General features: G+C 44.6%; 2 protein-coding genes across 17 annotated transcripts; one reads left to right on the top strand and one right to left on the bottom strand.

The window, feature by feature from the left end:
• The first annotated feature begins 1,988 nt into the window (after nucleotides 1-1,988).
• cdc27 (cell division cycle 27) lies at nucleotides 1,989-26,316 on the top strand. Of its 2 annotated transcripts, none has more exons than XM_049560895.1 (20): nucleotides 1,989-2,143; nucleotides 9,806-9,881; nucleotides 9,982-10,129; nucleotides 11,117-11,242; nucleotides 11,397-11,494; nucleotides 11,617-11,762; nucleotides 12,223-12,443; nucleotides 12,896-12,995; nucleotides 13,194-13,303; nucleotides 13,973-14,072; nucleotides 14,261-14,441; nucleotides 14,588-14,760; nucleotides 15,106-15,258; nucleotides 19,963-20,043; nucleotides 20,677-20,804; nucleotides 20,915-21,032; nucleotides 21,375-21,503; nucleotides 21,597-21,671; nucleotides 23,550-23,679; nucleotides 25,924-26,316. In XM_049560895.1, the coding sequence occupies exons 1-20, from the start codon at nucleotides 2,117-2,119 to the stop codon at nucleotides 26,013-26,015; spliced, it is 2,412 nt and encodes an 803-aa protein (XP_049416852.1). In that variant the 5' UTR covers nucleotides 1,989-2,116; the 3' UTR covers nucleotides 26,016-26,316. The 2 variants fall into 2 exon arrangements, with proteins under 2 accessions (XP_049416852.1, XP_049416850.1); XM_049560893.1 differs by having other exon boundaries at nucleotides 23,550-23,688.
• Nucleotides 23,695-25,993, bottom strand: LOC125879221 (octapeptide-repeat protein T2-like). 15 transcript variants are annotated; one of them, XM_049560954.1, is made up of 4 exons: nucleotides 25,875-25,980; nucleotides 25,502-25,540; nucleotides 24,882-25,024; nucleotides 23,695-24,647 (listed from the first exon to the last, which is right to left on the bottom strand). In XM_049560954.1, exons 1-4 carry the CDS (start codon nucleotides 25,913-25,915, stop codon nucleotides 24,007-24,009), a joined length of 864 nt encoding a protein of 287 aa, XP_049416911.1. In that variant the 5' UTR covers nucleotides 25,916-25,980; the 3' UTR covers nucleotides 23,695-24,006. The 15 variants fall into 15 exon arrangements, 13 of the variants coding, with proteins under 13 accessions (XP_049416911.1, XP_049416912.1, XP_049416906.1 ...); XM_049560955.1 differs by lacking the exon at nucleotides 25,502-25,540 and adding an exon at nucleotides 25,215-25,253; XM_049560949.1 differs by having other exon boundaries at nucleotides 23,695-24,555; nucleotides 24,728-24,898; nucleotides 25,445-25,785; nucleotides 25,824-25,929.
• Nucleotides 26,317-26,526: the final 210 nt, after the last annotated feature.

Here is a 26,526-nt window from a genome sequence, read left to right as displayed (position 1 = left end):
CTGATGTCTGAGGGAACAGATCCTACTGATGTCTGTGGGAACATTCGCCCTGATGTCTGAGGGAACAGTTGCTCCTGATGTCTGAGGGAACAGTTCCCCCTGATGTCTGAGGGAACAGATCCTACTGATGTCTGTGGGAACAATCTTCCTGATGTCTGAGGGAACAGTTCCTCCTGATGTCTGAGGGAACAGTTCCTCCTGATGTCTGAGGGAACATTCCCTCTGATGTCTGAAACAAACGTGACAGCAGAGTCATGTTTTAGTCAATGATTGGTTTTTTTGTTGTTGTTTTTTTAAAGATTTTTTTTTTGGCCATTTTGCCTTTAATGGACAGGACAGGTAAGTGTGAAAGGGGGAGAGAGGGGGGGGATGACATGCAGCAAAGAGCCACAGTCTGGATTTGAACCTGCGACAACAGCCTTGTACATGGGGCACCTGCTCTATCACTATGCCACCGACGCCCTAGTCACTGATTGTTTTAAATGACTGATGGATTGTGAGAGTGTAGGTCTTCATGTGGACAATAGGGACATGTCCTTACCAATGTCTTGGGAGGACAGAATTGTCCCTACAAATGTCTCAGTGAATGTGTTCACAATGTCCTCGTACTGGGGACAAATCACTTCTCTTATTGATTCATTACAGATATTTTACATCCATCTATGTTTCTCTCCCCCATGTCCCTTTAGGGACTCTGTAGTTCACTGCCAACGTCTCCAAAGATTAATCAGCAAATTAAATAAAAAAACAATACATTTTTCAAAACTTTGATGTTTGAAAGTTAAAAGTTTAAAAAAGTCTCTGATGTGATTGGTCATACTTTATAAGCAACGTAAGATGAAATGATTTTTATGCCATGTCACTGTTTTAAGGTCAGATTTGGTTTTGTGTGTGTGTGTGTGTGTGTGTGTTTGTGTGTGTTTGTGTTTGCTTTTCTGACAGAAGCGTTTGTTGCATGTGATGTGTTCAAGGACTGTCAGAAATTCAGAAATTCCTGTGTTTACAGTTTCTGGCTGATAGATGAAGTCATTCTGGTGACTTAAAGAAAACCCTCAATGTTTTATTTAAAAATCTGTAGTAGAATATAAAAAACAAATACAAACACTTAAATCTGTATGCTCCTCCTCTAAAACAATTCCAGTGCTTAACAAATTATTTGACATGCCTCCACCCTTTAGCTCCACCTCTCCCTCTCCTCACAAGTAACGAACAGTCCCTCAACAGTCCGGTTTTCGTTTAATAAAATCATCTGTGACGTCACCAGCAGGCGACTAAACACGATGTCTTTTTTTTTTTTTTTTAATGCTTTATTGAACATAGTGCAAATACAAGTATACACAACAGTGTGTGTGTATGACAAATGTTAGTGTATACAACTTGGACAACAGACAGTTCAGTGTTATAAATACGCCAGGGGGGATAATATTAAAGGAAAAATGAGATAGAAATAAAAGGAATATCTAAGTAAATATTTTGTAAAGCTTGAAAAAATTACAGGTTTTAATTGCTTTCTTGTTCGTACAGTCAGAAATTGAAGAAATGTACTGTTTGATATATGCAGACAACTCTAAAAAATTTGGCATCTTGTTTGAGAATTTAGACCTGTGAATATAAAATTTAGTTATAATAATAAGCAAATTAATTACATAAAATTTAGAGATAAGATTCTTGTCAAATTCAATGTATCCAAACAGTACATTCTTCCAGCATAAAGTCAAGTGGTGATAGACATGGTCAATGATGTAACGTGACAGTTTTCTCCACAGCTGTTGAGAGTGCGGGCAAGACCAGAATAAATGAACAAGGGTTTCATTAGAAAATCCACAAAAGGCACAGCTCACATCAATGTCTTTTTTGAGTCTTTGCAGATAAAGATTAGTTGGGTAAAATCTGTGAAGCATTTTGAAACTAAACACGATGTCACCAGCAGTAGGCGCATCAGCTACTTCGTCTTTTTCCGTTGACAGACAGTCGTCCATCTCCGCCTCGGCATTCTTCGGCTGTGTTCGGCTGGTAACGGTCGGTGTGTTCAAATGTTCGGCCGCAGCTCCTCCTGGAGACTCCTGTAAAGAAAGAGCCGAGAGAAAAGAGCAGGCAGACGGAGTGTGGAAGCGGAATGACGGTGCTGCAGGAACCTGTCCAGGTAAAATCACACCTTTACGTCGTTGTCACGAGCGGAGAGCCGAGTATTTGTCAAGCCCGTGCTGCCTGCTCCGTCCCGGCCTCAGCGGCTGCTCGGGTCCACGGTGTGAGAGCTGTCTCCCCGCCACAGGCCCCGCAGAGCGCCGCTAGCAGCACGGAAGGTTTTCACGGTGTTTAAAATGTCGATGATTACAGTGAGGTTTGGTCTGCCAGGGGCCGTGTGGTCCCAGACTTTAACATCAGGTTAGTTCGTTTGCTAACGTCAGCTGGGTCTCAGTTCAAGCAGATTAGGTCACACCAGACCCTTTTTAAAAAATATGCCAGTTTAATGTTTCCGTTGGCGTCAGTTACAAAGTAAACCGAGTACAATCATTTCTGTTACTGTTTGTGATTTGTTTGGCGCCGCTCGTCGCTTCGGCTGAGAAGTAAAACACAACTTGTGTTTTAGTGAGATTATAAAAGATGAAAGTTGTATGTTGGTGTCCTCGGCTCTGACTGAGGGCGGCAGCAACAGCAGCGCAAACACTTGGTAAAGTTTATAACGAACCAAACACAGTATGTCTTCTGAATCTATCACATGACCTTGCTGACGGGTTAAAGGTCTGCTAGAGAGCTGTATGTGTTTTCTCTGACAAACAGGGACACAATAATCACTGAGATTTCAAATGGAGATTTGTATTATTAGCTTCGCTAATGCTAGAATGCTAACAGTGGAGTAGCGTTAGCCGGCTAACACCGAGGCTAAGGTTTAGCTGAGCGGCTTCAGTGAGCAGAGTCTCCTCTAAAGTTCAGAAGTGAACATAAACGGCTTTAATGTTAATGTGTTCCGGTTGTAACGAGTCTGACTTCAGATCAGCCGCAGCAGACAGACTAAAGTTAACCAACAACTGGTTAGCCTCTTGATGCTAACGCTAACTCACAGCAGCTAGCTGCCGGTTAACATCAACTACGTTAGGAATCAGCTGGTTTGCTGCCATGTCAGCCACAGTCAGTCCAATAAAGCCAGTAACAACAGACCAGATCAACTAGCAATGTGAGCCCAGATCAACCTGTAAAACAAACAACATAAACCAGTAACATCATCCCAGATAAACCAGTAACAACAGCCCAGATAAACCAGTAACAGACCAGATAAACAAGTAACATCAGCCCAGATAAACCAGTAACAACAGACCAGATAAACCAGTAACATCAGCCCAGATAAACTAGTACCGTCATCCCAGATAAACCAGTAACAACAGACCAGATAAACCAGTAATATCAGTCCAGATAAACTAGTAACATCATCCCAGATAAACCAGTAACAACAGACCAGATAAACCAGTGACAACAGCTCAGATAAACCAGTAACAACAGACCAGATAAACCAGTAACAACTGACCAGATAAACCAGCAACAACAGCTCAGATAAACCAGTAACAACAGACCAGATAAACCAGTAACAACAGCTCAGGTAAACCAGTAACAACTGACCAGATTAACCAGTAACATCAGCCCAGATAAACCAGTAACAACAGTCCAGATAAACCAGTAACATCAGACCAGATAAACCAGTAACAACAGCCCAGATAAACCAGTAACAACAGCTCAGATAAACCAGTAACAACAGCCCAGATAAACCAGTAACAACAGCTCAGATAAACCAGTAACATCAGTCCAGATAAACCATTAACAACAGCTCAGATAAACCAGTAACATCAGACCAGATAAACCAGTAACAACTGACCAGATAAACCAGTGACAACAGCTCAGATAAACCAGTAACAACTGACCAGATAAACCAGTAACATCAGACCAGATAAACCAGTAAGAACAGCCCAAATAAACCAGTAACATCAGTCCAGATAAACCAGTAACAACAGCTCAGATAAACCAGTAACAAAAGACCAGATAAACCAGTAACAACAGACCTGATAAACCAGTAAGAACAGCCCATATAAACCAGTAAGAACAGCCCAGATAAACCAGTAACATCAGACCAGATAAACCAGTAACATCAGACCAGATAAACCAGTAACAACAGCTCAGATAAACCAATGACAACAGCTCAGATAAACCAGTAACAACATCTCAGATAAACCAATGATAACAGCTCAGATAAACCAGTTACACCAGCCCAAATAAACCAGTAACAAAAGACCAGATAAACCAGTAAAAACAGCTCAGACAAACCAGTAATAACAGCTCAGATAAACCAGCAACAACAGCTCAGGTAAACCAGCAACAACAGCTCAGATAAACCAGCAACAACAGCTCAGATAAACCAGTAACAACAGCTCAGATAAACCAGTAACAACAGCTCAGATAAACCAGTAACAACAGCTCCATCTAGTGGACAGAAGACGTCATTGACTCTATAATAATAGTTCAGTAATAAAGTGTGTCAGTAAATTATTGATCTGTATAATCACAGATCAATACTTGATGTCTGACTGTTGATCTGATATTGGGACGCTCTGCTGAATTGAGTCAGTCACTGTCAGGTGACATCACCTGTCTGTCCACATTGTGTCTTCAGTCTGTTTGTCCGTCTCATCATGTAAACAAACAGTGGACATGAGACAGGAGACGTCCCCTCTGGACAGGGCTCTGATCTGTCCTCAGGACTCTGATCTGTCCTCTGTCCTCAGGACTCTGATCTGTCCTCTGTCCTCTGATCTGTCCTCTGTCCTCTGTCCTCTGATCTGTCCTCAGGACTCTTGACCACAGACTGCAGCTCGTTATCATTAGTCAGACACCTTCAGCTCCCTGATGATCTAGCTGCGGTCAGCTGACACCTGTCTCAGGTTGAGGAGGTGGGGTTTATAGAATCAGTCAGATGTGAGAGTGAAGGACAGGGTTAAAAAGAAACATAGCGTCTGACAGAAGACCAGCTCTAAAGGTAAACCACGGCGCTCGTATTATGCTGTGTTCCCACCAAACGTGATGAACGCGATTTAATCGCTCGTAACGCGCCGTCCGTAACGCCCGAGTTTGGACGCCCCTGACCATTTTGTTAATTCACGTTATTGCGTCATTTGCGCGAGTAGCGGGGAAGCCGGCTGTGCTAACTGGAGTTAAGCTAGTGCTAACGTTCATAGTACAACCATTCTGCAAACTAATTAAAGACACATATTTGCAGAACTTACCAAGTAGACCAGTCTCCTTGGCATCTTTCACCCAAGCCTGCTCCTTTTTGTTGCGGTCTCTGTGGACATGTCGTATCATGTAGCTCCGGGTAGCCACTGACGACCATGGCTGAGATAACCACCATCGCTGCTTTGTACCTGCTCTGGATGTCCGAAATGCGTCGGAGGGCCAAACGCCGTCGTTTTTGGGTTCACCCTATCCTGCAGAAGCGCATCCAGCTCAGCGAGTTTCACCACCTCCTCCAGGAACTCCGTCTGGATGATAGCCGCTTTCAGCGGTAACGTTACTTCAGGCTGACTGGGGCCGAGTTTGAGGACTTGTTGGCGAGGTTTGGTGCCAGGATCTCCCGGCAGGACACCAACTACAGGCTGCTCCATTTCAGCTGCGGAGCGTCTGCCCATCTGTCTCCGGTGAGTAGCAGTTTATTGCTGTGTCAACAACTGGACGTTGTTGACACGCCAGTGATGTCGGGAGAATCTCAACGCTGATTGGCTTTCGCGGCATAGCGTCACGCGAATTCGCCTCAAAAGTTCAATATTTTCAACTCGAGCGATGAGACATTGGACGCGAATTTCGCCGCCCGGCACGATTTCGCGTCTAATCGCGTCTTTGCATTGACTTTGTATGTAATCTTGACGCACGAATTTGCGAATTCGCATTTGGTGGGAACACAGCATTAGGCTTGTGCTGGTTTGATTTAAAGCCAAATATCTAACCGAACTGATATATCGAACATGCTGTCAGTGATAAGCTGCTAGTCATCACATGATATCAACTAATAACAGGAAATGTCAGATTCTGCCCCTACATTGCATGTTATTATTTTATTCTGCTTTATGTTTGTATTGTACAGCGTTATGATAAACTTTATTAAAGACTCAAGTCCATATAAGATACATACAAAAACACAGACAATGTGTGATTTTGTTGTTATTTGTCTTTTTATTTTATTTTTGCAAGTGCCATACAGCATCAATGCTTGGGAATGTGGTCTTTTACAAATTTGAAAATACTGTAAGAATGTCACTTTTACAGAATTGCCTTCTTTATTTTATAATATATGATTAATGTCTACATCAACAAATGTTAACCATAGAATTGTATCGAATCATAACGTTCCTACACTGTATCGAATCGTTCTGTATTAAAAATATATCGTTTTTGAATCGTATCGTAACCCATGTATCTAGATACATATTGAATCGTCTATCACAGAGAGATTCCCATCCCTACCGAATACCGTTGTTTAATTTTTCATTAGTTTTTGCAGATGAACCCTCTCCAGATTAGTGCTGTCACAGTACCAAAATTGGGACCCACAGTACGGTACCAGTGAAAATATCACTGTTCTGAGTAGTATCAGGATACCACAGCGAAAATGAGGCAGATGTGCCTTTTGTCATTTCTAAAAAGATCAATAACTTTTCTATAATACATCAATGATATTTCAATGGAATAAATTACTTATTGACTTATTCATACTTCAAAAACCGCATCAATAAGTGATTAACATAGGGAGGATCAAAATAAATGAAATAAATAAAATAAAAATCAATCAGCCACCCTCCTCCCCTGACAAGTAAAGAACAGTCCCTTCATAAGTAAAGAACAGTCCCTAAAGTGCGGTGAGGTTTGTGGACCGTTACCTGCCACAGAGAGAGAAATGAAGGAGGACACCAAGATTTTAGGGCAAAGACGGTGGATAAACCAGTAATAATAGTCGTAATAGTACAGTAGAGTATATACTGTATAGTACAGTAGTAATCCAGTATCTTTGGTTAGGGCAACAAATTGAATGACTGCTGACTCCCTCGTACTTTTCCCCACCCCCAATGAAAGCTGATCTCTCGCAGTAGCAGCAGACAGCTGACGCCGGATTTCCACTGGATGCGTGTCCGTTGCGGAACGGCAGTGCTGGTTATCCGCTGCCTGCTCTGCCGTCCGTCAATACCCACCGGCTGCGTTTGCCGTGCGGAGCGGTGCAGCTCCGCCGGAAGACATCTCGGTGTGCTGCCGTGATTAATATGTTCTCGTCTATGGTGTTAACGGGGTGAAATGACGTCTGAAAGCCTCTGACCTGTTGACTTCAGGCCTGCCTCTGCCCATTATGTCGTTTTTAAGGTGTAGTGCAGGGAAATATGATCCGCGTGAACACTGTGTATTTTGTTCTGTTGCGGAGGGCTCCGGAGCGCCGCAGCTGTGACGGAGCCAGAACGCAGCACAGCTGCAGCCGGTGGAAACACGCACAATGACTAGAATTGAATCCTATCGGCTCCGCTGCCGTGCCGGAGCGAAGACGCAACCAACGCATCTGGTGGAAATCGGCCGTTAGCGGAGCTGCAGAGTCCCTGTGAAGCTTCTGAGACAAACTAAACAAAACACTTGTAGGCCCCTCCAAATCATTTATAAACAAACATAAACCTTATTAAGTTGTCATAATGCATGTTACAATGCAAGGTAAGTTGAACAGTGTTTTCCCACAGGATTTTGGGAAACTAGGGGGGTAAAATCATCAAGTTTTGAAAAAGTATTGCAATTTAATTTTGTCTTAAATGTTATTATCTTATATTAACTTTGCAATATGATTATCTTATATAATGTTATTACTACCCTCAAACATTCTCCAGGTCCTCTGTAACTCTGCAGGACTTATTTCCACCCTGCCCAGCAGCAGTACCGTGGCGAACGGTCCCTAACTGCGGGGAGAACGGAGCAGGCTTTCCCGGAGGTCCACCGCTTTTCCCGGTCCCTCTTCTCCACACTTTAGGCTCTAGTTTCGCAGACCGGGTGAGGTGGGGGCGCAGCGCACCTGTGCTTCGCCAACTGGGTGTGGCCAGGCGGCTTTTGCAAGTTTGGCACACCGTGCGCGCTGGCGCAGCTACTCATCTGTCCCACCTCCGTCCCTCCTACCTGTGCAAGTCGGAAAGAGGGAGGAGAGAAGGCGTGGAGTGGGTTTTACACACATCACACCAATCAAATGAGCCCCTCTCCTCGCCCTTAAATGCGCCGCTCGAAGGCGTAATGAGAGTTTACTCAAGTCGCCATGGCAGAAGAGAGCAGCAGTGTCAGATGGCCAAACTTCTCCCAGGAGGAAACTGATGTTTTGGTCCGGGAGGTCCAAGCTCGCAGTGTCCGAATATACGGAACTGCGAGCAGACCTCCACGGGCTGATGATGCAAAGGTAGCCTGGGAGGAGGTCACCACAATTGTAAATCAATGATGCGTTTCTCTCGTGCGCGCTCTCTCTTTCTCTCTCGCAGTCTCACTCTGTTTCTTTTCTTTTGACTTTTCTAAGATGACAGATGCTGAATATATACTCCCTATCTGATGCTGTGGCTGTTTGTGGTTGGCCAAGAGGGATGTGAACTCATTAGTTTGCAGCTGTTTAATCAAATCAGGTTGGGTTTCCATTACGCGTGCCAAACGTGCCAAATGGTGCCAATCCCCTTTGATCTGACATCACATGTGACGGGACAGTCGATATAGAGATACATTTATGTGCTGATTGCAGATAGTTGCGCTGAATAGTGGTTTTGTGGGTATTTATTGCATTGTTAATGTGCCTGATATTCTGGAAACCTGCCTGTGAGGTTTTGGTGACGTGTGTGCACTGTCCGCCAGTCAACAATTTTGGCTGCGCTCCCCTTGCGCTGACAGTAGACCTGGTTTCAGATGGCGAAATTTTAGTGCACCTTCGGCGAAGCCTTTTGGCACAAAACTGTCACTGCGCCAAGCTGGATCTGTCAACAACTCCCCCTGCCGCGCCGCCACACCCATCTCAGCGCACCTCAGTCTGCCAAACTACCAAACTCAGCGGGTTGCGCTGCTCGAAACTAGCTCTGCGCGGGATTTGCCACCCTGTGCTGCGCCGGGAAACTAGAGGCCTTTGACTTATTTCCACGTTACCGACAGCGGGACTTATATTCATTGTTCCTCCAACATTTGCGGTTAGATTATCATATATTTTTATTGACAAAAATATAGGCTGCTTCGGCTGATTTTTTTTTTTTTTTTTTTTTATGCGCGCATGTGCCCCTAAATATTTTTTACAGTTTGCACACATGTATTTTTAGTCAAGTGAAACGCTCGCACTGTCGAGCGCTGGATCTGACAGCCAGAGCACATCGGCACAAAACTCTACGGCGTTCGAGATATTATTTATATCATGAGAAGTCAGTACTTTTGGCAGCCTAAATCTTTTATTTAGAAACTATGGCAGGTCAAATTAAACTATGGCGGGCCGCCATAGTTTCGTTAATTAATGGAAAACACTGTTGAATATAGTCCCTTGACACCCTGCTGATGTGAAAAGTCTTTACCCTGTGCCGTCAGGTACCTACATGTGGCCCCTCCCTTTTAACTTGTGCCGCCAGGTACCTACATGTGGCCCCTCCCCTTTAACCTGTGCCGCCAGGTACCTACATGTGGCCCCTCCCTTTTAACCTGTGCCGCCAAGTACCGACATGTGTGTCAAACGCAAGGACATTAAACTGTCTCTCTCTGTCCCTGTCTGTTTCTGTCTTTGTCCCCTCAGGCTGCAGTGTGGCAGGCTCTGAACCACTACGCCTTCCTGGACGCTGTTTTCCTGGCAGAGAGACTATACGCTGAAGGTAACACCTGTGTGACTCTCTGAACACCTGTCTGTCTGTCCATCTGTCTGTCTGTCCGTCTGAACAGCTGTTTGTCTCTGTCCACCGGTCTGTCTCTCAGTGAGGTCAGAGGAGGCCCTCTACCTGTTGGCTACATGTTACTACCGCTCGGGGAAACCCTATAAAGCTTACCGGCTGCTGAAGGCTCACAGCTGCTCCACGCCGCAGGTTCGATTCCTGTTGGCAAAGTGCTGCGTCGAACTCAGCAAGTAAGAGCACACACACACACCCACCACACACACAGACACAGACACAGACACACAGATACAGACAGACACACACACACACACACACACACACACACACACACAGAATTAATGCAGGTGCTATTAGTGTATGAAGACACCTGATTGATAAAGGTAGGGGATAGATGTAGTTATATAACGGTAGGGGACAGGTGTGGTTATATAAAGGTAGGGGAGAGGTGTGGTTATATAAAGGTAGGGAACAGATGTAGTTATATAAAGGTAGAGAACAGATGTAGTTATATAAAGGTAGGGGACAGGTGTGGTTATATAAAGGTAGGGGACAGGTTTAGTTCTATAAAGGCAGGGGACAGATGTAGTTATATAAAGGTAGGGGACAGGTTTAGTTATATAAACGTAGGGGACAGGTGTAGTTTATATAAAGGTAGGGGACAGGGTTAGTTATATAAACGCAAGGGACAGGTGTGGTTATATAAATGTAGGGGACAGATGTAGTTATATAAAGGTAGGGGATAGGTTTAGGTATATAAAGGTAGGAGACAGATGTAGTTATGTAAAGGTAGGAGACAGATGTAGTTATGTAAAGGTAGGGGACAGGTGTAGTTATGTAAAGGTAGGGAACAGGTGTAGTTATAAAGGTAGGAGACAGATGTAGTTATGTAAAGGTAGGGGACAGGTGTAGTTATATAAAGGTAGGGGACAGGTGTAGTTATGTAAAGGTAGGAGACAGGTTTTGATATAGGCAGGGGGCAGGTGTAGCTGTATAGAGGTAGGGGACAGATGTAGTTATATGTAGTAGTTACATAAACTTCTTACTGTACCTGCCTCTGTCTCTTCACCTGTCTGCCTCTGTCCACCCGTGTCTCTCTGTGTTCACCTGTGTCTCTCTGTTTCCACCTGTCTCTACCTGTTTCTGTCTCCATTTGTCTCTGTCTTCACTTGTTTGTCTGTCGCCGTCTCCACCTGTCTGTCTGTCTCTGTGTCTCTCAGGCTGGCTGAAGGAGAGCAGGTTCTGATTGGTGGAGTGCTGAACAAACAGAAGAGTCAGGATGACATCATCACAGAGTTTGGAGACTCCGCCTCCTTCACACTGTCTTTACTGGGACACATCTACTGGTAATAATCAGTCTGATACTGGTGTCAAACACAGACTGACCAGTTCAACCAGTTCACTGTGATGGACACGCTGATTATTTACCTGACTCTCTGTTTCGCTGTCTCTCTGTCCCTCTGTCTGTCTGTGTCCTTGTCTGTCTGTCTGTTGGAGCAGTAAGACAGATCGTGTTGCTAAGGGTGCAGAGTGTTTCCAGAGAAGTTTAACTCTCAACCCATTCCTGTGGTCGCCTTTTCAGAACCTCTGTCACCTAGGTAACACACACACACACACACACACACACACACATATACACACACACCTGACCAGGTGACACTTACAAACGTCATCACATGATGATGTCACTGACTTGTATTCATCGTGGTCTGTGTTCCAGGTGAGAAACCAGATCCAGATCAGGTCTTTAGGTTGTCCTCTCTACAGAACTCCTCTATAGCCCCGCCCCCTCCATCAATTAGCCCCGCCCAGAATCCCTCCAACCGTCTAGACACCGCCCTTATGGAGACGCCCCAGGACACACTGGTACGTAATACAAACGCACCTCTCATCCTCTCTGAACACGTCATCATGTAATGGTGGTTTGGTAATCAGATTACTTCATGGTTGTATTCCTGTAAACAGCTTACAGATGGGCTAACAAAAGGGATATGGCTACCATGGTTTCAGTGAAGTCATCTAATGGGTTATTCAGATTACTTTAGTCTGATCTAAAATCAGGGATCAGGTTATATCGTCATCAGTCTGAATGCTTCGTCAAACCAGATAATAATAATCTGTAACTCTGTCTGAGCCCAGAGTCTACAGATATTCAACATTCAAACTGATCAACTTTATTGATCTGTGTAAATAAACACTCAGTCTGTGATACAGACGGGAGCCCTTCTTCCTGTCACTATGTGACATCATCACCTCAGTCAGTGTTTGAGTTTACCGAGGTGAATGTAGTCTGATAATCAGATTGAAATATGTTTCTCCTCTACAGGAGTTGAATCGTCTGAATCTAGAATCTTCTAATGGAAAACTGACGTCTGATTTGTCGGTTTCTTACATCGACTCCTCCCTCATCTCCCCGGAGACCGGCTCCCTGTTGGGTAACACAGTTTCCATGGCGTCAGCTGGCACCTTATTGGCTAAACAGAACAAGCCCAAAAGTGGGCGGAGTTTACTTGGTGGACCTGCAGCACTCAGCCCGCTGACGCCCAGGTGAGTTATTTAACTATACCTGTACAGGTTAAGCTCACATGACACTTGTGTCTTACAAACATTCACCTTTAATAGAGTGATGAGGGAATGCGTCTGAGAACCTGGAGACATGTTAGCATGTTAGCACTTTGTGTTCCTGCGTCCTAAAGTGATATTCACCTGTGGAGGTTAACGTCTTGAACACAACATGAAAACATCAAACGTTTCTCACAGAGCTGATTCAGTTTAGTGCGTTAGCTTACCTGTGTGTAAGTCCACCTCTGTGTTAGCTTACCTGTGTGTAAGTCCACCTGTGTGTTAGCTTACCTGTGTGTTAGGATACCTGTGTGTTAGCTTACCTGTACAAGTGTCTTAAGGACACGGTCCACAGTTTCTTCAGTCTGAAGTGTTTCTATGGAAACCTTCACATCACCATCACACCTGACATTTCCTGTTTGTTTGTGTTTGTGTAGTTTTGGTATCCTGCCCCTGGAGCCCAGCCCTGGAGACCCCACATATCTACAGAACTATTCAGCTACTATGGAAACACAGTCTACAGCTCCCAGCAAGAAGGTACACACTCGTACTACACAGTCAGGATACACACTCATACTACACACACAGGAAGAACTCCATGTGTCTGAGTTTCAAAATGAGAGCTCCACCGGACTTTTATTCTGAAGACTCATTGTATTGTATATCCTGTAGGGAAGCCACATCCCCTGCTGACCTGCTGACTCTCCTCACCTGTCTCACTTGTCTGTCTTTCAGTCTGTCTCCAGGATCAGTCAGTCAAAGTCTGTCTTCAGTCAGAGTGGTAACAGCAGAGATGTCCTCCCCATCCCCTTCAACCAATCACAGACCTCTGCTCCTCACACCAGGTGACTGTACCTGTCTGAAGGCTGTGTAACAGCAGCGGGGACGAACAATTGGACTGTGGCATGTTTTTTTTGTCCTGGTGATCAGCACAGCTGGATGGTGTTACGTGTGTGTTAGCGTGTTGGATGTGTGTTAGGATGTTGGATGTGTGTTAGCGTGTTGGATGTGTGTTAGGATGTTGGATGTGTGTTAGCATGTCGGGTGTGTGTCAGCGTGTCGGATGTGTGTCAGCATGTTCGATGTGTGTTAGCCTGTTGGATGTGTGTTAGCATGTTGGGTGTGTGTTAGCATGTTGGATGTGTGTTAGTGTGTCGGATGTGTGTCAGCATGTTCGATGTGTGTCAGCATGTTCGATGTGTGTTAGCATGTTGGGTGTGTGTTAGCATTTTGGGTGTGTGTTGGATGCTAAGCTTATTTGGAACCTGCTGCTGGTCTTGCAGCTCTGCCTCTTATTTGATATCATCACAGTGTGGTTGACTCACAGCCAATCAGCTTATAGTGCTAACATTAGCTTGTAGTGCTAACTTAGCATATGCTATTAACGGTGTAGTTCACTGGTGGAACTTGTGCTCATGAACTTTGGTTCCACCTGAGATTCAGCCTTGTAACAACTGACAGAACCTACAAACTGTCTGTTGACCTGTCTGTCTGTCTATCTGTCTGTCCCTTAGTGGGTCCCCTCAGGTCCTAAGTCCCAGTATGTCTGGTCCTCCCAACGTTCAGCCCAGAAGAAGTTCCAGACTGTTTACTAGTGCCAGCTCTACTGCCAAGGTACCAAACTACAGGACTACAGCACTGTACTGACACACGGATACGGTCCTACAGCTGCCTAACCTATGTCTCTGTCCTCTGTGTCTGTCCTCTGTCCTCTGTCTGTTTCTGTTTCTCTGTCCCCTGTCTTTGTCTCTGTTTCTCTATCTGTGTCTCTGTCCTCTGTTTCTGTCTCTGTGTCTCTGCAGGAGAACAGTAAGAAGTTAAAGATGAAGTTTCCTACAAAGATCCCAAACAGGAAAACTAAATGTAAATCAGCAAAGACGTCAAACAGCAGCAACCTGAACGAGAGTCTGGACATCCTCAGACTGGATCCCAGTCTGAGTCTACCAGACACCAAGATCCCCCAGTACCAGAGAGCTGCTGCAGGTGAGTCCTGTAGTGTGACAGGTGTGCTGGATCATAATAATTGTTGTTACCATGGGCAACCTGTCCTCACTCTGTGATTCTCAGCTGTAATCAGAACAGGAAGTTGTTTACATATATGGGAACATGGACATTCTCTGTGTGCACAGACAGCGTGATGGCGTTGCTAAGGGAACTGGGGCGTGGTTACCAGGCGTTGTGCTCATACAACTGTAGAGAAGCCATCAACATCCTGACCTCCCTCCCTCCTCAGCACTACAACACTGGCTGGGTACTCACACACATCGGCAGGGCTTACTTTGAACTGGCCGAGTACACACAGGTAACTCACACCTGACACAGCTAACGCTCACTTGACACAGCTAACGCTCACTTGACACAGCTAACGCTCACTTGACACAGGTAACACTCACCTGACACAAGTTACACTCACCTGACACAGGTAGCTCACACCTGACACAGATTACACTCACCTGACACAGGTAACACTCACCTGACACAGATTACACTCACCTGACACAGGTAACACTCACCTGACACAGGTTATACTCACCTGACACAGGTAACACTCTTCCTGTGCCAGTGGGAGTCAGTGAGCGACCAGAATTGGTCTGCTGTGGGTGTCTGCGTTCAGGTGAGTCATGATGTCATGGTGATGTGTTCGTAGGCGGAGCGTCTGTTCAGCGAGGTTCGCAGGATCGAGTCGTACCGAGTCGAGGGGATGGAGATTTATTCAACCACGCTGTGGCACCTGCAGAAAGACGTCGCCCTGTCCGCCCTGTCCAAAGACCTGACTGACATGGACAAGAACTGTCCTGAGGTGAGGACGACACCTGTCCACACACTGTCCACATGCTGTCCTCATACTGTCCACACACTGTTCTCACACTGTCCGCACACTGTCCACAAACTGTTCACAAGCTGTCCTCACACTGTTCAATTCAATTTCAATTCAATTAAATTTTATTTATAAGGCCCAATATCACAAATCACAATTTGCCTCACAGGGCTTTACAGCATACGACATCCCTCTGTCCTTAGGACCCTCACAGCTGATCAGGAAAAACTCCCCAAAAAACCCTTTAACGGGGAAAAAAAACGGTAGAAACCTCAGGAAGAGCAACTGAGGAGGGATCCCTCTTCCAGGACGGACAGACGTGCAATAGATGTCGTACAGAACAGATCAGCATGATAAATTAACAGTAATCCACATGACACAATGAGACAGAGAGAGAGAGAGAGAGAGAGAGAGAGAGATGCAGGTAATGACAGTAGCTTACAACAACATTATTGAAAGTAATAATATTATAGTTATAGTTCTGGCTACTGTGGTACAATATGTTGAAAGTATGTATTACTATCTGGCAGTATACAAGTGTGACAATAGTCATATGTGTATAATAACAGTAGAAGTATGACTAATGACTAATGATGGCAGCAGCAGCAGGAGGCATCTGGCAGGACCACGGCAGCAGCACAACCACACACGTCACGCTGTCCAGGCACCGCTGTGATATGAGTTAATCTGAGAGACAGTGGAGCACAAAGGCTCCGGAGAAGAAGCTGAGTTACTGACATCCAGAATGGCCAGGTTAGCAAGATGCAGTAATAGAATACGAGAGAGAGAGAGAGAGAGAAGGAGAGAAGGTGCCCGGTGTATTATAGGGGGGTCTTCCGGCAGACTAGGCCGAAGTCAGCCTAACTAGGGGCTGGTACAGGGCAAGCCTGAGCCAGCCCTAACTATAAGCTTTATCAAAGAGGAAAGTCTTAAGTCTAGTCTTAAATGTGGAGACGGTGTCTGCCTCCCGTTCTCAGAGCACAGTGTTCTGCTGGGATAATAAGGCACTATGAGCTCTCTAAGATATGACGGAGCTTGACCATTTAGAGCTTTATAAGTTAACAGCAGGATTTTAAATTCAATTCTGGATTTTACAGGGAGCCAGTGCAGAGAAGCTAAAACAGGAGAAATATGATGTTGTTTCTTAGTTCCTGTTAGTACACGTGCTGCTGCATTCTGAATTAGCTGGAGAGTTTTTAAGGACTTACTAGAGCTACCTGATAATAGAGAGTTACAGTAATCCAGCCTTGAGGTAACAAAAGCGTGGACCAAATTTTCTGCATCTTTTCGGGTCAGGATAGGCCTAATTTTCACAATATTACGCAAATGAAAAAATGCAGTCCGTGAGGTTTGTTTTAAATGAGAATTAAAAGACAAATCTTGATCAAATGTTACTCCGAGGTTTCTTACGGTAGTGCTAGAGGCCAGAGCAATGCCATCTAGAGAAACTATGTCATCAGATAAAGAGTCTCTGAGTTGTTTGGGGCCAAGAACAATAACTTCAGTTTTGTCTGAATTTAACATCAGGAAATTGGTGCTCATCCAGGTTTTTATGTCTTTAAGGCAGTTATGGAGTTTAGTTAATTGATTACTTTCTTCTGGCTTCATCGATAAATACAACTGAGTATCATCCGCATAACAATGGAAATTTATAGAGTGATTTTTAATGATGTTACCTAAAGGAAGCATATATAGAGTAAATAGGATTGGTCCGAGCACAGAACCTTGTGGAACTCCAAAACAAACTTTGGTACGTAAGGACGATTCATTATGAACGTGAACAAACTGAAAATGATCAGATAAATAAGATTTAAACCAGCTCAGTGCAGAACCTTTTAGGCCAATTAAGTGATCCAGTCTCTGCAGTAGAATTTGATGGTCAATTGTGTCAAACGCCGCACTAAGATCTAATAAAACAAGTACAGAGAAGCAATCAGAAGGTCATTTGTAATTTTAACTAGTGCTGTCTCAGTGCTATGATGCACTCTAAATCCTGACTGAAATTCCTCAAATAAATTATTATCCTGGAGAAAATCACACAGCTGGTCTGCGACTACTTTCTCAAGGATCTTTGATATAAAGGGAAGATTAGATATTGGTCTATAGTTGGCTAACACCTCTGGCTCCAGGGTGGGCTTTTTTAGTTGAGGTTTAATTACAGCTACCTTAAAAGACTGTGGTACATAGCCTGTTAATAAGGATATATTGATCATATCTAATATATGAGTGTTAACTAAAGGAAAGACCTCCTTAAGTAGCCTAGTTGGGATGGGGTCTAAGAGACACGTTGATGATTTAGATTAAGAAATCACTGCGGTCAGTTCTTGAAGAGAAATTGGGGAGAAGCAATCTAAATATATATTAGGTCTTACAGCTGTGTTTGAGGTTAGATAGGTACTATCTGAGGACAGGAGGTCATGAATTTTGCCTCTAATAGTTAGAATTTTGTCATTAAAAAAGCTCATAAAATCATTACTGCTAAGGGCTAAAGGAATACAAGGCTCAATAGAGCTTTGACTCTCAGTCAGCCTGGCTACAGTGCTGAAAAGAAACCTGGGGTTGTTCTTATTGTCTTCTATTAATGCTGAGTAATAGTTTGCTCTGGCATTGCGGAGGCCCCTCTTATAAGTTTTGAGACTGTCTGTCCAGATTAAACGAGATTCTTCCAGTTTGGTTAATCGCCAATTCCTTTCAAAACACTGTCCACACACTGTCCGCACACTGTTCTCACACTGTCCACACACTGTTCTCACACTGTCCTCACGCTGTCCTCACGCTGTCCTCATACTGTCCACACACTGTTATCACACTGTGCACACACTGTTCTCTCACTGTGCACACACTGTTCTCATGCTGTTCTCACACTGTCCACACTGTTCTCTCACTGTGCACACACTGTCCTCACGCTGTCCACACACTGTTCTCTCACTGTCCACACGCTGTCCTCATACTGTGCACACACTGTTCTCACACTGTCCACACACTGTCCTCATACTGTGCACACACTGTTCTCACACTGTCCACACACTGTCCTCATACTGTCCACACGCTGTCCTCACACTGTCCACACTCTGTCCTCATACTGTGCACACACTGTCCTCACGCTGTCCACACACTGTTCTCTCACTGTGCACACACTGTCCTCACGCTGTCCACACACTGTTCTCTCACTGTCCACACACTGTCCTCACGCTGTCCACACACTGTTCTCTCACTGTCCACACGCTGTCCTCATACTGTGCACACACTGTTCTCACACTGTCCACACGCTGTCCTCATACTGTCCACACACTGTTCTCACACTGTCCACACACTGTCCTCACACTGTCCACACGCTGTCCTCACGCTGTCCTCACACTGTCCTCATACTGTCCACACGCTGTTCTCACACTGTCCTCACACTGTCCACACGCTGTCCTCACACTGTCCACACGCTGTTCTCACACTGTCCCAGGGTGTCTGCGGGGTCTTAAAATGTATTAAAAGTTGATAAATCAAATGTAGGAAAATTAAGAAGTCCAACAAAGTTAATAACTTTCAATTTATGGCAAAAGGTAGTTTCTTGCAACTCTAGAATTAAGATAAAAATATTCAGAAACAAAAAAACACTTCTGGTTGCTGATAAGTAGTGTTTAACTTTTGATTTAACACTAAAAATTAAAACCCTCGGCGTACCGCAGCGCAAGCAGACAGATGCACGACTCAGAGCAGCATGTGTCACTGACACCAGACTCAGAGCGCAGCGGCTCGGTGGAAATGTCACCATCAGCATTTTATCATTTTACATCAATAAAATCTATTTTATCATTATTTTGAGTCACATCGTTTAAAGAATTTAGTCGTTTGTGTTCAAGCAGGATAATAGGTCTCCATTCATTGCACGTCAGGCTTTCTGTTTCCTTGTCGGAGATGTTTTCTTTTTTAATTACATGATGGCTTTTCTCCCTTAACTCACCAGTAAAGAATACCTTTGTCCATTTCAAATAAGCTGTGGCAATAATAATATCCCTGTTTTCTGATTTACTGTGAAACTTTTTTAGGCAATTCATGCAACAATCAGACCAGATGACTTCTTTACTCGGCCTAATGGGGCCGGCCTTTATTTGTCAACCAACCAAAAACAATCAATCAATTAAAAACACAAACTGGAACTGGAACATGAAATCTTATATGCCCAACAGACATTGCTTCTCGTTCTTTGAGTTTACATATGGCTAAAGGGGGAAAAAAAACAACCGTAAACGGACGGCATGATTAGTGTTGCGTTCTTGAATAGCTGATTTTGAGCTGTAGAGCCGTGTTACTTGTTATGACCTAAGGTGTATTTTAATAAACCTGCCTTTGGTTTAATTTATTCTTTCAAGCTTTATTCCTTCTCATCTTATCTGAGTTCTGCTGTATGTTTGTGCTCCATAGATTTAATTGCAAACTACAACTGTTTAGTAAGTTAAAGATGCGTTGCTGCTAACAACAGCTTGAAGTGGGGATGAGGTCTTAAGGTTTTTTTTGGAAGGTCTTAAAAAAGTATTGAAATTAACCTCAGGATTCCTGCATATACCCTGTGTCCACACACTGTTCTCACACTTTCCACATACTGTCCTCACACCGTCCGTATACTGCCTGTCTGTCTGTGTCTTTGATGACCTGTTTGTCTGCCTGTCTGCTGACTTGTCTGTCTGTCTGCAGGCCTGGTGTGTAGCAGGAAACTGTTTCAGTCTTCAGAGGGAGCACGACATCGCCATCAAGTTCTTCCAGAGAGCCATCCAGGTGAGCCTCCAGTCTCACTCTCTGTCCTCCTGTCTGTCTCTGTCCCCCTGTCTGTCTCTGTCCCCCTGTCTGTCTCTGTCCTCCTGTTTGTCTCTGTCCTCCTGTCTCTCTCTGTGACTCGTCTGTCTCTGTCCTCCTGTCTGTCTCTGTCCCCATCTGTTTCTGTGACCCATCTGTCTCTGTCCTCCTGTCTGTCTCTGCCCTCCTGTCTGTCTCTGTGACTCGTCTGTCTCTGTCCTCCTGTCTGTCTCTGTCCTCCTGTCTGTCTCTGTCCCCATCTGTTTCTGTGACCCATCTGTCTCTGTCCTCCTGTCTGTTTCTGTGACCCGTCTGTCTCTGTCCTCCTGTCTGTCTCTGCCCTCCTGTCTGTCTCTGTGACTCGTCTGTCTCTGTCCTCCTGTCTGTCTCTGTGACCCGTCTGTCTCTGTCCTCCTGTCTGTCTCTGTGACCCATCTGTCTCTGTCCTCCTGTCTGTGTCTGTGATCCATCTGTCTGTCTCTGTGATTCATCTGTCTGTCTCTGTGATCCATCTGTCTGTCTCTGTGATTCGTCTGTCTCTGTCCTCCTGTCTGACTCTGCCCTCCTGTCTTTCTCCATGACCCATCTGTCTCTGTCCTCCTGTCTGTCTCTCAGGTGGACCCGAGCTTTGCCTATGCGTACACTCTGTTGGGTCATGAGTTTGTCCTGACGGAGGAGTTGGATAGAGCACTCGCCTGCTTTCGCAACGCCATCAGAGTCAACAACAGACACTACAACGCATGGTATGGTAGCCACAGTAACAAGTGTAGTTAGCCGTATATACAGTGTCTCTGACGATAAATTACATGACCCTGATGTCCTGATTGGTGTGAAACTGTCTGTGTGTGTTCAGGTATGGTCTGGGCATGATCTACTACAAACAGGAGAAGTTCAACTTGGCAGAAATCCACTTTAAGAAAGCTCTGAGCATCAACCCTCAGAGCTCCGTGCTGCTGTGTCACATCGGAGTGGTACGATAGCATGTAGCATCCTCCATCCATAACAGCTACTCCATTAGCATGTAGCATCCTCCATCCACAACAGCTGCTCCATTAGCACCTAGCATCCTCCATCCAATACAGCTGCTCTGTTAGCACCTAGCATCCTCTGTCCACAACAGCTGCTCTGTTAGCATGTAGCATCCTCCATCAACAACAGCTGCTCTGTTAGCACCTAGCATCCTCTGTCCACAACAGCTGCTGTGTTAGCACGTGGCATCATTATGCTAGTGATCTGTACTTGATTGATCAGTGATGGAACAGTGACTGATTGATGATTGATTGAACAGTGATGGATAATTGATGTGTGTGCAGGTGCAGCATGCGTTAAAGAAGTCTGATGCGGCTTTAGAGACTCTGAACAGAGCGATCGGGATTGACCCCAAAAACCCGCTCTGCAAGTTTCACCGAGCCTCCATACTGTTCGCCAACGACAAGTACAAGGTAATCAATACTCATCAATACAGCTAGACTGTCTGTTTCTGACCTGTCTCTGTCTGTCTGACCTGTCTGTCTGTTCTGTCTGTCTCTCTGCAGGCAGCTCTTCAGGAATTGGAGGAGCTGAAACAGATCGTTCCCAAAGAGTCTCTGGTTTATTTCCTCATAGGAAAGGTAGGAGACATCAGCTGACCTCTGACCTGACAGGTTACCACCTCTTTGGTTTTTAGTCACGTCTCATCTCAGGCTACTGAACTCAAACATATTTGACATCATCAGTTTATTAGTAAATGTGTTTGACATCATCAGTTTTAGTAAACATATATGACATCAGTTTATTAGTAAACATGTTTGACATCATCAGTTTTAGTAAACATTTATGACATCAGTTTATTAGTAAACGTGTTTGATATCATCAGTTTATTAGTAAACATGTTTGACATCATCAGTTTTAGTAAACATATATGACATCAGTTTATTAGTAAACGTGTTTGATATCATCAGTTTATTAGTAAACATGTTTGACATCATCAGTTTTAGTAAACATTTATGACATCATCAGTTAATTAGTAAACATTGAAACATTGAACAGTGTAAATCTTTTCTGACCTCACTTATTGGTTAGTGAGGCTCTAAATATTTACTGGTTACATCAGTGAAAGTCTTCTTTTTAATGTATTAGTTCTTTAGTCAGGTCAAAAATCTTCGCTAGTTGCACCAATGAGCGTTTTTTTGTCCTACCTAGTTACCTGTTGGCGCTCTAGATGTTCAGTAGTTGCACCAGATGAAGAAGAAGCAAAAATGTTTTGGCTCTCAAATAATACCAACCAATCAGGACTCAGGATTTAGTTAGTAACTTGTAATTTACACTCTACTTAACATGTTAGCCTGAGGAACTGCAGCTAGTTAACTAGCTCATCCAACATGTTAACTAAAGCATATTATATGTTAACTAGTTCATCTCACATGCTGACTAGAACATATTATATGTTAACTAGTTCATCTCACATGCTGACTAGAACATATTATATGTTAACTAGTTCATCTCACATTTTAACTAGTTCATCTAACGTTTTAACTAGAACATTTTACATGTTAATTAGTTCATCCAACATGTTAACTAGAACGTATTACATGTTAACTAGTTCATCTCACATGTTAACTAGAACATAATACATGTTGACTAGTTAATCTACCATGTTAACTAGCTCATCTCACATGTTAACTAGAACATATTACATGTTAACTAGTTCATTTCACATTTTAACTAGTTCATCTCACATTTTAACTAGAACATATTACATGTTAACTAGAACATTTTACATGTTAACTAGAACATAATACATGTTAACTAGTTAATCTACCATGTTAACTAGCTCATCTCACATGTTAACCAGAACATATTATATGTTAACTAGTTCATCTCACATTTTAACTAGTTCATCTAACATTTTAACTAGAACATATTACATGTTAACTAGTTCATCTCACATGTTAACTAGAACATATTACATGTTAACGAGTTCATCTAACATGTTATCTACAACATATTAAATGTTAACTAGTTCATGTAACATGTTAACTACAACATATTATATGTTAACTAGTTCATCTACCATGTTAACTAGAACATATTACGTTAACTAGGTCATCTAACATGTTAACTAGAACAGATTACATGTTAACTAGTTCATCTCACATGTTAACTAGAACATATTACATGTTAACTAGTTCATCTCACATGTTAACTAGAACATATTACATGTTAGCTAGGTCATCTACCTTGTTAACTACAACATATTACATGTTAACTAGTTCATCTAACAGGTTAACTAGAACATCTCACATGTTAATTACAACATATTACATGTTAACTAACTCATCTCACATGTTAACTAGAACATATTACATGTTAACTAGTTGGGGTAAAGATTCTGACGGGTTAACTAGTGATGCTCTCTAACTACTGATGGTCAACAGCTGTCTCAGTGCCGATGGTTACAGTAACCCTGTCTGTCTGTCTGTCTGTCTGTCTGTCTGTCTGTCTGTCAGGTGTATAAGAAGCTGGGTCAGACTCACCTGGCTCTGATGAACTTCAGCTGGGCGATGGATCTGGATCCTAAAGGAGCCAATAACCAGATCAAAGAAGCCATCGACAAGAGATACCTGCCAGAGGACGAAGGTGAGACAGGTACACACCAGCCTCTGGTAAGGTGAGGCAGGTACACACCAGCCTCTGATGAGGTGAGACAGGTACACATCAGCCTCTGATGAGAGGAGACAGGTATTAATTTAACTAACTCTGACCCCAACTGTCTCTGTCCCTGACCTGTCTCTCTGTCTCTGGCCTGTCTCTGTCTCTGACCTGTCTCTGATCTGTCTCTCTGTGTCTGTCTCTGGCCTGTCTCTCTGTCTCTGTCTCTGTCTCTGACCTGTCTCTGTCTCTCACTCTGTCCTGTCTCTGATCTGTCTCTCTGTGTCTGTCTCTGGCCTGTCTCTGTCTCTGTCTCTAACCTGTCTCTCTGTCTCTGACCTGTCTCTGTCTCTCACTCTGTCCTGTCTCTGATCTCTCTCTCTGTCTCTGTCTCTGGCCTGTCTCTCTGTCTCTTACCTGTCTCTCTGTCTCTGATCTGTCTCTCTGTCTCTGGCCTGTTTCTCTGTCTCTGTTTCTGTCTCTGTCCTGACTCTGTCCTGTCTCTGATCTGTCTCTCTGTCTCTGTCTCTGGCCTGTCTCTCTGTCTCTGACCTGTCTCTGTCTCTGACCTGTCTCTGACTCTGACCTGTCTCTCTGTTTCTGTCTCTGACCTGTCTCTCTGTCTCTGTCTCTGACATGTTTCTGTCTCTGACCTGTCTGTCTCTGTCTCTGACCTGTCTCTCTGTCTCTGACTCTGACCTGTCTCTCTGTCTCTGACCTGTCTCTCTGACTCTGACTCTGACCTGTCTCTCTGTTTCTGTCTCTGTCTCTGACTCTGTCTCTGTCTCGGACCTGTCTCTTTGTCTCTGACCTGTCTCTCTGTCTCTGTTTCTGTCTCTGTCCTGACTCTGTCCTGTCTCTGATCTGTCTCTCTGTCTCTGTCTCTGTCTCTGGCCTGTCTCTCTGTCTCTGGCCTGTCTCTGTCTCTGACCTGTCTCTGTCTCTGACCTGTCTCTCTGTCTCTGTCTCTGACATGTCTCTGTCTCTGACCTGTCTGTCTCTGTCTCTGACCTGTCTCTCTGTCTCTGACTCTGACCTGTCTCTCTGTCTCTGACCTGTCTCTCTGTCTCTGACCTGTCTCTCTGACTCTGACCTGTCTCTCTGTTTCTGTCTCTGTCCTGACTCTGTCCTGTCTCTGATCTGTCTCTCTGTCTCTGTCTCTGTCTCTGGCCTGTCTCTCTGTCTCTGACCTGTCTCTGTCTCTGACCTGTCTCTCTGTCTCTGTCTCTGACATGTCTCTGTCTCTGACCTGTCTGTCTCTGTCTCTGACCTGTCTCTCTGTCTCTGACTCTGACCTGTCTCTCTGTCTCTGACCTGTCTCTCTGACTCTGACCTGTCTCTCTGTTTCTGTCTCTGTCTCTGACTCTGTCTCTGTCTCAGACCTGTCTCTTTGTCTCTGTTTCTGTCTCTGTCCTGTCTCTGATCTGTCTCTCTGTCTCTGTCTCTGGCCTGTCTCTCTGTCTCTGACCTGTCTCTGTCTCTGACCTGTCTCTCTGTCTCTGACCTGTCTCTCTGACTCTGACTCTGACCTGTCTCTCTGTTTCTGTCTCTGTCTCTGACTCTGTCTCTGTCTCGGTCCTGTCTCTTTGTCTCTGACCTGTCTCTCTGTCTCTGTTTCTGTCTCTGTCCTGACTCTGTCCTGTCTCTGACCTGTCTCTCTGTCTCTGTCTCTGGCCTGTCTCTCTGTCTCTGACATGTTTCTGTCTCTGACCTGTCTGTCTCTGTCTCTGACCTGTCTGTCTCTGTCTCTGACCTGTCTCTCTGTCTCTGACCTGTCTCTCTGTCTCTGACCTGTCTCTCTGACTCTGACTCTGACCTGTCTCTCTGTTTCTGTCTCTGTCTCTGACTCTGTCTCTGTCTCGGACCTGTCTCTTTGTCTCTGACCTGTCTCTCTGTCTCTGTTTCTGTCTCTGTCCTGACTCTGTCCTGTCTCTGATCTGTCTCTCTGTCTCTGTCTCTGGCCTGTCTCTCTGTCTCTGACCTGTCTCTCTGTCTCTGTCTCTGACCTGTTTCTCTGTCTCTGTCTCTGACATGTCTCTGTCTCTGACCTGTCTGTCTCTGTCTCTGACCTGTCTGTCTGTCTCTGACTCTGACCTGTCTCTCTGTCTCTGACCTGTCTCTCTGACTCTGACCTGTCTCTCTGTTTCTGTCTCTGTCTCTGACTCTGTCTCTGTCTCTGTCTCGGACCTGTCTCTTTGTCTCTGACCTGTCTCTCTGTCTCCATCTGTCTAGCTGCGGAGGTGGATGACAGTCAGGACAGCAGCATCATGACTGACGCCGATGACACGCAGCTCCACACGGCTGAGAGTGATGACGTCCTTTAACCCCGCCCCCGTCACATCCCCTGCTCAAGCCAAGCCCCGCCCCTGCCACTGGCTGGAGGAGTACTGTTGCTAGGCAACATTCTGACAGACAGGTCTTCAGTTAAGCTCCTCCTCAGTTGTCCTCCTTGTTCTCTGATTGGCTGAAACAGACTGCTGCTGCCCTCAAGCCCCCCCCACCCCCCCTTGTATGTCATCGAGCGCGTCCTCTGACATCACAGCTGTTTTTTATGTTCTTTTTATCATCGTTACAGAATAAATCAATAAAACTGTGTAAACCCCGCCCACCGCTGTCTGTCTACTTCCTGCTACCAACAGCCAATCAGAACAGCCCTGCTCTGATGGAACAGGTGCGTGAGTGTGTCTGACAACACCTGTCACAGGTGAGAGATCAGCTGTGACTCGCCAGGGAGCAAATTTACAACACGCTGTCCAGGCAAGACACAGCCGACAGGTGACGTGATGACATCATGTTTGATGATGATAAACTTGACTTGATAGTTAATTAATAATG

This window comes from Epinephelus fuscoguttatus, linkage group LG19, assembly GCF_011397635.1.
Source record: "Epinephelus fuscoguttatus linkage group LG19, E.fuscoguttatus.final_Chr_v1".
In the NCBI taxonomy this organism is placed as follows: domain Eukaryota; kingdom Metazoa; phylum Chordata; class Actinopteri; order Perciformes; family Serranidae; genus Epinephelus; species Epinephelus fuscoguttatus.
The sequence above is the reverse complement of the archived record's forward strand: the minus strand, read 5'-3'. Positions and strand labels throughout refer to the sequence as shown.